Here is a 12,376-nt window from a genome sequence, read left to right as displayed (position 1 = left end):
CTTTTTTCGAAATAAAAAAATCACATTCATACAAAGTTTGTCGTCTTAAGAATAGTTTAAACTATAATTTCTGTAAATTTTGTCAAAAAATATTTATAACTTTGTTTTTTAGAGCGAGTTGAAGTGAAAAATTTAATTAAATTTGTGTTTTTTAAAAATCCAGTTTTTTTCGATTTACTCGAAAACCGAAAAAAATAGAGATTTTTTTCATAGAAGAAAAAAGATGCGGAATAAAATTTCCAGTAATGTAGTAATAAAAAAAAATTTTTTTTTTTAAATCGATTTTTCAAGCGTCAGGGGCCAACTCGAACGGCCGTACAAATTTTATGCGCCCTTTTACTTTCCGGCGGCTCATATGTGAATAGGCAAATATATAGCTACACATTTTTTAAAAGAAATAGTCAATTTTTGCAATTTTTTATTTATTTCTTGTACCATGAATAACAAAAGTAATTAAGTTTTTTTTTATTTATTAATTGTATGAATTATTTTTAAAATCTGTTTGTAAGTAAAAATTATTTATAATATTTTTATGAAATATACAATTTATGTATTTGTTACATAAATTTTTGTTTAATGTCAATCGTCTGGATCACTCGCGCTTTGAATTCTCTGCCGGTAATACAGAGCAGCTAACAACTTTTGCACCCGCTGTTATAGAGGGCGAGCTTGTGCATCGACCAATGCACAAATATTCGACTTTCTGTTGCGAAATCGATGCGGGAGATACGTACTTTTGACCGAGGTATGAAGAAAAATTATTTATTTTAATAAAACGCAAAATTATACTGAAAAAAATTTATTTGATTCAAATAATCGGTTACTTGACTACACGGAGAGAAGGGCGTAGTAGATCTTACTACTATCTCAGTTAAATCTACTAAACAGTATCGTTCATTTTGGACGGACTAAACATTCAGTTAAATGAACGATACTGTTTAGTAAAAAAATTTACACGATTATCGATAGAAAAAAATTTACCGACAGAAACGAAATGTAGAAATCTGATTGGTTGTCCGCAATCTAGTTAATTGTGGACAACCAATTAGATTTGTGCAGTTTTATTCTGTCGGTAAATTTTTTTGTGTGACAGAACTATAGTAGTCCCTCAGACTACGCTGTTTAGTAGAATCTGGACTAAACGTATTTAGTAGAATAGACTAAATCTCTTCTCTCCGTGTATTGTTAAATAAATATTTACTTGAACTAAATAATTTTTATTTGTATTAAATAAACTTGATTTGAACCAATTATTTCTCTATTTGAAATAAATAGCATTTAATTGACTTAAATAATAATTATTTAATAACAATTATTTATTTTATAATAGTGAAGTAACCGATTATTTGAATCAAATAAATTATTTTTCAGTGTACTGTTGAGCGATTTTATCTCTATACATGAACGACTTTACTCCGTTTTTATGGTACATTATATACGAAAAGAAAGAAATATAAAAAACTTATTTCTTATTGAAAAATAGATAGTTGTAAATTAATTGGTAGAACATTTTTTTCTACTTTATTTTATCATTTTCTTGCCTGTCATCTTTTGATTACAATTGTTTTATGTAACTGAGGTCACATAACTGTTGTCACATGACACTAAAGGATTTAAAAATATTACTTTCCTCTTGTTCTAAAAAAAATAATACTGTTATTTCTCATGATTAATAGTAACTAAAAATTACTATGTTACACAAACAGAACAAAAATAATTATCTTTTCAAAGAATTCCAATTCAGAAAATATGTTAAAAAAATTTAAAAAAGCCCTTTAGAATCAATTACTTAAAATAGGTTTTTTTACCACATTTTTAAAAATCGTATAGCATAATTAAAAATTAAAATCGTCGTTCTTAATTGCCATTGCTAATTATTGAAGTCGTACATTCTATTTGTGAAATAAATCGATGTATTTCGTCCTTGGCTTGAATTGAAATTTATTTAAATTGCTTTTTATCGATTTTAACACCGAAATAGTACTTAAATTTCAAATATGACTGCGCAATAATATTGTCTGTTTGTATATATTTCTGATAAATTTTTTTTGTTTCAGACCATTCCGTAGTCCTTGGTCATGGGTGTGTAATGAAGGGAGATGTGAAAGAAGGGCTGTTAGATCATCAAGAACAACTCAAGCAACATGTGCAGCCACATGTGGTGGGAATACACGTTTAATTTGGCCTAGCCCTACAGGCAAAACTTTTCTCAGCAAGGATCATGTAGCTTTTCATATTCAACAAATTGATTTCGGCATAATTGATTCCCCTGATCAGGAAGTTTCAAATCTTTTAGAAAAGGCGAAGGAAGTATTTTTAGGCAAGTTAATTAATTTCATTAAATAATTTCTTTTCATTTCTTTTTTATTATGAAAGAAAATACTAAACTGAAGAAAAAATTTGGCACGCATATAGAGTCGGTATCAAAACTACACAAAATAAAAAAAAAATTTAGTAGAATTTTTATTGAATCCAATTTTCATTTGACAAAATTCTAATTTAGTACAATTTTCTTAAAACATAACATCTACTTATTGGAATTTATTTGTTCAATCTTTAAATTAGCCAGATTATTTTTATTTAACAGAATTTCTATTCTATTTCGAGAAAATAAAATTGGTTTAAAAAAGAAATACTGTTAAGTAAAAATTTTGTAATATGACAATTATTAAAAAATTTTTTTTAATTTTTATTTTATTTTATAAAATAAAGATTCTTTTTCTTAATTTTGAGAAAAAATTGATTGGGTATTGAGTCATGAGTATTCTTTTCTTATTAAAATTATTCTTTAATAAATGAAAGAAAATTGTATTAACCCGTTGCCTGTCGCTGAAGCATATATGCGTAAAACTAAAACTGGTCAAAAGTGCTCTTTACGCATATGAGAGATTCTTTTTCAATCGCCCCAGCCCAAAAAGTCAATGTTCTGGGATTGGCTTCATACTTTGGTAAATTGTTGTCCTATATGATAGTAATAAATCCCTAAAATATAAATTAATTAAAAAAATATTTGTAGAAAGTAGAGGGGGTTGAAGTTTTGACGTTAAGGGTAACATTGCCATTTTCAAATCCGTTTAACTATGACAAAAGTTAATGGATTTTAATTTATCTATAATGAATTTTATTGCATTTTTCATGTACTTTTCAAAAATGTATATGAAATTTAAAAAAAAAAATTTTTAACCCCTTTTTTGTCAAAATCAACCCTTATTTTTCGATTTTCACCCCTTCGGGTATTTTTTTTTTTTTTTTTTTATTTTCATTGGAAAGCTGAGGTTTTTTCCGATGAGCTATGTAAATATGAAAATGGGACAACAATAATTTTGTGAGTAACAGAATATTAAAGTAGGCGGTGCCGATAAGGGGTGTACCTGGAGATCATCTTTGAGGATTTAGATAGGCACTGCCTAATTTAATATTATGTTTCTCACAAAATTATTGTTGTCCCATTTTCATATTTACATAGCTCATGGGAAAAAACCTCAGCTTTCCAATGAAAATAAAAAAAAAAACAAAAAAAAATTCCCGAAGGGGTGAAAATCGAAAAATAAGGGTTTATTTTGAAAAAAAAGGGGTCAAAAAATTTTTTTTTAAATTTTGTATACATTTTTGAAAAGTACGTGAAAAATGCAATAAAATTCATTATAGATAAATTAAAATCCATTAACTTTTGTCATAGTTATACGGATTTGAAAATGACAATGTTACCCTTAACGTCAAAACTTCAACCCCCTCTACTTTCTACAAATATTTTTTTAATTAATTTATATTTTAGGGATTTATTACTATCATATAGGACAACAATTTACCAAAGTATGAAGCCAATCCCAGAACATTGACTTTTTGGGCTGGGGCGATTGAAAAAGAATCTCTCATATATGCGCAACTTAAAAAAAGTGATGAAAAACATCTCAAATATTTTTGAAACTGGTTACTCGGGGGATTTTGGAGACGCTGATTCCGAATCTGAGGTCAGTTTTTCAAAATTCAAAATGGCGGATCCAATATGGCGGACGACAATTTGAAAATATGATACAATTCGCTTTAAAATGGTTACTCAGGGGGTTTCGGAGTCGCTGATTACGAAACTGATATCAGTTTTTTAAACTTCAAGATGGCGGATCCATTATGGCGGAAAATTTTTCAAAATTGATCGGATTCGACTGAAGCTCGTTACTCAGGGGTTTTCGGGGTCGCTGATTATGAATATGACATCAGATTTTCAAAATTCAAAATGTCGGATCCAATATTAATTAATCTGATTAATTTTGAAAATTTTTCCTCCATATTGGATCCACCATTTTGAATTTTGGAAATTTAAAAATTTTGATTTCAGATTCGTAAACAGCGAGCCTGTAAACCCCCGACTAACCATTTTCAAGCAAATTGCATTACACTTTCAAATTGTCGTCCGCCATATTGAACCGCCATTTTGAATTTTGAAAAACTAACATCGAATTAGTAATCAGCGACCTCGAAAACCCCCGAATACCCATTTTTAAGAGAATTACATTATATTTTCAAATTGTGGTCCGCCATATTGGATCCGCCATTTTGAATTTTAAAAAACTAACATGGGATTTGTAATCAGCAACCCCAAAAACCCCCGAGTACCCATTTTCAAGCGAATTGCATTATATTTTCAAATTGTCGTCCGCCATATTGGATCCGCCATTTTGAATTTTGAAAAACCGACCTTAGGTTCGTAATCAGCGACCCTGAAAACCTTAAGATACCAAGTTTCATAAAAATTCATTAAAATTTTTTTCAACACACTTTTGGCCCAAATAGTGGAAATCTCGTCGACACTCAAGGGGTTAAGGGAAAGAATTTCAGTCTTTTCGTTTCATAAAATGTTTTCGAACTTTTTTGTTTTAGTTCTTTTTTGTTTTAGTTCTTTTTTATTGAAATTTTTTTCTAAAATTTTACTTAATTTTAAAATACCATAAAGAAAATTATCAATTATTTTCTTTTAGTTTGTTGGAAGTATGAAAAAATAAAAATTGCTCACCATAACATACTTTTCAATTTTTGTTTAGATATATCTGAAATTTTACTTTTTCTTATATAGGTACTTTATATTATTCTTTTTACCAATCTATTAATTTTGTATGTCAATAGTATTTAATAATAAAATAATTGATATATATATATTCGTCAAATTATATAGATACGAAATCATTAATTGAAAATTAAATTTAATATTTCATATAATTTACACAAGCTAATGAGCAAACATTGTAAGTCTGCTTTAACAATGTTCATTTAATTAATATTTGAGTTATCAATTATAAATGATGATAAAAATATAATTTTAATTTTATTATTGTTAATTATTGTATCCTTACCGTGATAATTACTTTTATTTTTTAAAATTTGAAAAAAGCAATTTTTTGAGAATAAATTTTTTGACAAAATATTAATATAATCTTTCACATGACAACGAATCCTTATACTAGTTTTGAGTTCTTCACAAAATTTTAGCTCAATCTATCAAGTATTTTGAGAAAAAAAATGCGGAGAATGTTTTCATGTGAAATTATAACAATCACATGACTTTAATGTTTGAATGACAATAATAATTTAGTCATCTAAATAAATATAAATAAGTAATTATTATATTGTTAAACTAGGAATTTTCTCAGTAAAAATATAATTTTTTTACTACAATTTCTCTTTTTTTCATAAAATTCTATTCTTTATCATCAAATTTTCGTTTCTTTGGAAATTTCTATAAAAGTTATTAATTATTACAAACGGGACAGAAAGATCAAGTTTTTCACAAATTATCGTTTTTTTTTGTTTCTTGTTTATTGAATATTGAATTCCTCAAATTCTCGCTTTTTTTAATTTCTTGTTTTCTATGACTTTCTATTTCTTTACATTTTCAGAATTTTTTTCATTTTCTAACATTTTGGTTTTTAACCCCTTCGTTGTGAGGAGAAAAATCTTAAAAGTGGGTCCAAAATGTTAAGAAACTTTTATACCACCAAAATTTTTAAAACTGTGTGCACTTAAATTTTCGAGGTCGCTGATTACGAAACTGAAGTCCGTTTTCAAAATTCAAAATGGTGGACTTATTAATTTTAATTCGGCGGATTTGCCTGAAACATGTTACTCGGGGATTTTTGGGGTAGCTGATTACGAATCTGATATTAGTTTTTCAAAATCCAAAAAATTAATTATGTTCTCTTCCGCATCACCCAAGAGGTGGAACATTAGACACGCTCTTTAACGTGCTTCCCTATTGTACAGTTTGTTCAATTACAATTTAAAAATAATTTTTTTCAATTTGTAATTGTGGTCAAAATGTGCATTAGGCCTAACCACGCCTCAGAACAAAATATATTACAGCAATAGTTGAAATATTTTCAATATTGCCGAAATATTTTTGTACTGTGGGAGACCTGAAAGAAAAACATATTTATTATTAAAACCTGAAATAGAAAAATTATTATTAGTAATCTGAAACAGAAAAAACATTAATTAGTAAAACACGAAAAAAATACATTATTAGTAACCAGTAAGAAAAAGACATTCATTAGTGAAACATGTAAGGAAAAAATTCATTATTAGTAAGCAGTAAGAAAAACACACTCATTAGTAAAACATGTAAGAAAAAAACATTAATTATTAAAACAAGTGAGGAAAAATTAATTATTAGTAAAACATGAAACAGAAAAAACATTCATTAGTAAAATCTGAAACAGAAAAAACATTCATTAGTAAAACCTGAAACAGAAAAAATATTTATTTATAAAACATGAAACAGAAGAAACATTCATTAGTAAAACCTGAAACTGAAAAAACATTCATTAGTAAAACCTGAAACAGAAAAAACAATAATTAGAAAAATCTAAAACAGAAAAAACATTAATTAGTAAAACACGAAAAAATACATTCTTAGTAACCAGTAAGAAAAAGACATTCATTAGTAAAACATGTAAGGAAAAAATTCATTATTAGTAAGCAATAAGAAAAACACACTCAGTACAACATGTAAGAAAAAAACATTATTTATTATTAAAACAAGTAAGGGAAAATTAATTATTAGAAAAACATGAGACAGAAAAAACATTCATTAGTAAAACCTAAAACAGAAAAAATATTCATTAGTAAAACCTGAAACAGAAGAAACATTTATTAGTAAAAACTGAAAAAGAAAAAGCTTTCATTAGTAAAATCTGAAACAGAAAGAACATTAATTAGTAAAACCTGAAAGAGAAAAAATATTCATTACTAAAACCTGAAACAGAAAAAACATTCATTAGTAAAACCTGAAACAGAAAAAATATTTATTAGTAAAACCTGAAACAAAAAAAACATTAATTAGTAAAACCTGAAACAGAAAAAATATTCATTAGTAAAATGTGAAACAGAAAAAACTTTTATTAGTAAAATCTGAAAGAGAAAAAATATTCATTACTAAAACCTGAAACAGAAAAAACATTCATTAGTAAAATCTGAAACAGAAAAAACATTAATTAGTAAAACCTGAAACAGAAAAAACATTCATTAGTAAAATCTGAAACAGAAAAAATATTCATTAGTAAAACCTGAAACAGAAGAAACATTTATTAGTAAAAACTGGAACAGAAAAAACATTCATTAGTAAAATCTTAAACAGAAAAAACATTCATTAGTAAAACCTGAAACAGAAAAAAATATTTATTAGTAAAACCTGAAACAGAAAAAAGATTTATTATTAAAACGTTAGTAGAAATAAATCATGGCGCTAGCTAGCACTGCTTGATAATGTTAGGTAGCGCAATGAATTTTTTCTAACAGAAAACAAGAAATGAAAAAAAATTCATTAGTAAAACCTGAAACAGAAAAAACATTAATTAGTAAAACCTGAAACAGAAAAAATATTCATTAGTAAAATGTGAAACAGAAAAAAGTTTTATTAGTAAAACCTGAAACAGAAAAAACATTAATTAGTAAAATCTGAATCAGAAAAAACAATCATTAGTATTACCTGAAACAGAAGAAACATTTATTATTAAAACCTGAAACAGAAAAAAGATTTATTAGTAAAACCTTGATAGAAAAAAATCATGTCGCTAGCTAGCACTGCTTGATAGTGTTAGGTAGAGCAATGAATTTTTTCTGCCAGAAAACCTGAAAAGAAAAAAAATTCATTAGTAAAACCTGAAAAGAGAAAAATTCATTATTAGTAACCTGAAAAAATAGCATTATTTATAATCTGAGACAAATGTACGATTAAAAATATTTTTTTTAAGTTGATTGAAAAACTAGAAAAAATTAATATTCGTAAATTAACGATTCGGATAAATTAATTATTACTGTGATTAGTTATTTGTCTAACTGCATCACATGTTTTGCGTAAAAAGAATATGTAATTTTTAGAGTAATTTAAAAAGGCAAAAAATAATTCATTTATTACAAAATTAATACATTAGTAAATTTTCGATTTTGATAAATTAGACTTGTAACATTACATTATTTATTGTCAATTTTAATATTCATCACATTTTCTACCCACGTACTAAGACATTTTGTGACCAGTCGTTCAGCTGTATCACTGCCTCCGCGTAAAAACCGAATTTTTTTGAGAATTTTGAGAAAATGATAAAAAATTTTTATGTCCGTAAATATTTGACTCTCGTAGTGAGGCATTTTTGTGACCAGTCGTTTAGCTGTATCACTACCTTCGTCTAAAACTTGAAATTTTTTAAGAAACTCAAAAAATAAATGAGCAAAATTTTATAGAATTTTTACACGGAATAAAAGTTTCATCTGAAACAGGGAAAGATTTTACTAGAATAGTAAAAGATATAACTGAAACAATTAAAACTTTTTCTATTTGAGTGAAACCTTTCGTTGTTGCAGATAAATTTTTTTCGTGATTTAAATAATTTCGATTTTGAATGGAAATTCGTACATTTGTTTTGTGGTTATAAATACTGCCCAAAAAAAAGAAAAAAAAATTAAAAACACATATTAGTAAATACATATTTAAAATGGGCACAATTTACACAAAAAATTTTAGAATATAAATAAATATTTTTCTCACCACGATGATTTTGCTGAAAGAAAAGTTAGTAAAAAAGTACAAAAAAATTTCTAGTTTATTTACACTTTGATTTGTAAAAATTAAAGTTAATTTTTCCAAATAAATGTAAATGAACTACATGTTTTATAGAATAATTAGAAGATAGCGACACTATAAAAAAAATACACACTAAAAAAGAAATCTTGATTTCAGCCTTTTTTTGAGGCTGAATTTAAGGTGTAAACGGAGTCAGACCAATTAAAAAAGGACAGACTTATGCAAAATATATGGGCTTAATTTAAGGTGCAAACGGTTTAAGACTTTGTTTTTACTGTGTATATCATGCGAAATTACTACAACTACAATCAAACATACACAAAAAATACCCTGCCTATACCTGTATTCAAAAAAAATTACTTCACTCATACAAAAATTATCCGACACCTGAGCTTAAAATCTCTCTCTCTTTCAAAACAAATTATGGAGAGAATTTAATAATTAAAAATTTAGATTATTTTAACTTTTTTGATGCATGAATTTTTTTTCAAACAAAATTGATTTAAATTTAATTTTTTTTAACATTAATTATATTCAAATTTAATTTAATTTTAACTTTTTTTTCTACCAAAGAAATTTTAATATTATTATTATTAATTAAAAAAAAATTTTCAGATTAATAAGAAATTTTTGATAGAAAATTTTTTAGACTATTATATTTGAAATTTTAAGCTTAAAAATATATTAACAATTTCCAAAATCGGGGGGGGGGTATTACAAGAAATTATAATCCTGAAATAAATAGCAATTTACAAAATTTTAAATGTAGAAATTAAAATTTCGTACATTTAAAATAATGTTTGCCATTTGGGGTAATTAATTTCTAAAATAGAAAATTTTAGAAATTAAACATTTCAGGGTGTGTCGCTACGTTCAAAATAAAATTCACTTGCCGATCGCGGATTTACCCCGACGGGGCGATGGCAGCATCGCCTCTTCTGGACCAGTCCTCCAGTAGCCCATCTTCTATGCGGGGAGACCGGGTAACTATGCAGGGGCCATGCTTTCTCTGCATCCTCCTTCCTGTCCTTCAGTCTGAAAAAAGAAACATTTCAAAATTAGAAACAAAATTAAAAATTACAATTTTTCATACAACCATGTTTTTTCAGTTATTATAATTATAAAATAAAAAAATCTTACCGTGGACACCCTTCGCCCATGCCCGATCTCCATCCCGGAGCGGCACTCGAACGGCGGTTTCCAAATTGGCAAAAAAAATCACTCACACGCGGTTTTAAGAATTTCGTTCACTCCCGGAGCAGGTGTTAATTTAAAAAAACTTTCATTTAATACGATCGCGATTTTAAATATTGCGAACACTCCCGAAATGAAAAAATTATTTTATTTTAAACAAAAGTTGAAGAAAAGAAAATTACTTCCTATATAACTCGATCGCGGGTTTAAAGAAATTGCGAACACTCCCGGAAGCTAGCACTGACTTGAAAGAATTAAAAATTTTAATAATAGCTTCAAGGCGATTCTTTCAAACTAAATAGCCCTCGGAGATCCCTACTTTCAAGTTAAATTTCCATTCAGCAAATGTGAAAAATAACCGTAAAAATAGACCAAGTGCTAATAAGTTTGAAGAATTATGTGTTCTTCAAAGATAAGATACCCTTTTTTACTTTCGCTCTTATCTTTGAAGTACGTGACACCATGAGCCATCGAGGAGAAAGACATTGTCACGTCAAAAAAATTCAACCCCTAAATATTACTCGATCGCGAGTTTAAAAAAAATACGAAACACTTCCGAAAGCTAAAACACGGATTTTAATAAGAATTAAAAATGCTGATTTAATTTTCACAAACACTCAATAATTGAAACGCCCGATGATAACTTGCGATTTTGAACCGATGTAACTGACCGACGCTAGAGAAATGATCCCACCTCATGAAATTGATGAAGCCCAAAAGTGAATTTGAAACCACGTGATCATACGAAATTTAGACGCGTGAGGATAATTTTGATTTTTGCACCAATCACGTTTAAGGCAATGGAGGGGGATGTGAAAATGTGAGACTGACAGGGTAGAAACGCGTCTATTGTTTTCTCTCTCACTCTTATTTATGTAATATGTAATTTTAGAATATTATAATATTTAATTAACATTAAATATATAAATTATGCAACAAAAAAATATTAATTTTTTAAATTAGAATGTATATAAGGATGATTCTCCGCGTAGCGCACAACTTGCTTTTTTTCATGTTGTGAAAGAAAAATCACAAATAATATTCACATAATATTTCGATTTCAATGTAAAAAGGTAATTTCTGTGACTACAAACAAAAACCAATAGTTACTTTTGTATTTAAGATTATAATTTTTCGTGAAAAGTGGTTTTTAAGGCTGAAAACGTCAAAATTTGACCTGTCCCCACAGGATGTTTAAACAAAAAAGTTAATATTTTTAGCAATGTGCACTTATAAATACAATTTCTATTGCTATTTTAGTATTGTATATTGTAGTGGAATTGAATAAAAAAAACGTTTGATAAAAAAAAAATTATTTTCTTTTTTTTTTGCTATTTATACTTGACTGCACTTTTGTGTGTTATTCTGCGTTTTATTATTAAACATTGAATTATTTAAATAAAAGTCAAATGTTAATATAGTTCTACTTCAGTAACAGCAAAAGTTATATTCCTTAAGTTGATCCATGAAGAAAATAATCAATTTTCTAATTGATTTATCCTTTTTTTACACATTTCAAGATTCAAATTTGTACAGGGCATCACAAATTCGTCTCCACCGGCATCCACCGACCCTTCAATATTTTTTTAACCCATTAACGACCGCCAGGACGAAAAATTTACCTTCACTTAGCAGCTGTTATTTTATATGAAAAAATAATTTAAAAAATTCAGGATAGCCCATTTCTAACGTAAAATTTATCGCTCTTTTCGATTCTGAAGTACAAATTTAATTATAATTAAATCCTTAATATTTATAACAATTTTATTGCAAAAAAACATGATTTTCTGCAAAAAAATTTTTATTCAAAAAATATTTTGACATGGACAACGACAGTTAATTTGCTCCGGAACCCAAAATATCGCGTCTTCGAATACCCAGCTACAAAACTATATAGTTGCGAATTTCAAAATTTAAGATGGCGGACGACAAAATGTCGATTTTCCACTAAAAACGATTTAAAAAATACTATTTTGCAAAAAATAATATATTGATGAATTATTTTTATTTCTGCACCATATACTTATGTTTTTTGGGTCACTAAACACGAATACGGTATAAGTTTTCAAAAATTCAAAATGGCGGATCCAATATGGCGGACAATTTTTT

The 12,376-nt window shown here is 27.2% G+C and overlaps 1 protein-coding gene across 4 annotated transcripts in view; it reads left to right on the top strand.

Annotated features, from left to right (window-relative positions):
- The window catches only part of LOC127290228 (probable beta-hexosaminidase fdl), a 75,106-nt gene that overhangs the window by 56,050 nt on the left and 6,680 nt on the right, over positions 1–12,376 (top strand). For all 4 annotated transcript variants that reach the window (XM_051318686.1, XM_051318684.1, XM_051318687.1 and 1 more), the window contains one exon: positions 2,058–2,320. In XM_051318686.1, coding sequence (XP_051174643.1) covers positions 2,058–2,320 — 263 coding nt within the window. The remainder of the gene's footprint in view (positions 1–2,057; positions 2,321–12,376) is intronic.

The sequence above is a fragment of the Leptopilina boulardi genome, unplaced genomic scaffold (genome assembly GCF_019393585.1).
Source record: "Leptopilina boulardi isolate dan_hultmark-lab unplaced genomic scaffold, ZJU_Lbou_2.1 LbouV2_58, whole genome shotgun sequence".
Lineage (NCBI taxonomy): Eukaryota > Metazoa > Arthropoda > Insecta > Hymenoptera > Figitidae > Leptopilina > Leptopilina boulardi.
Note: the sequence above shows the minus strand (reverse complement) of the source record. Positions and strands in the feature narration are given on the sequence as shown.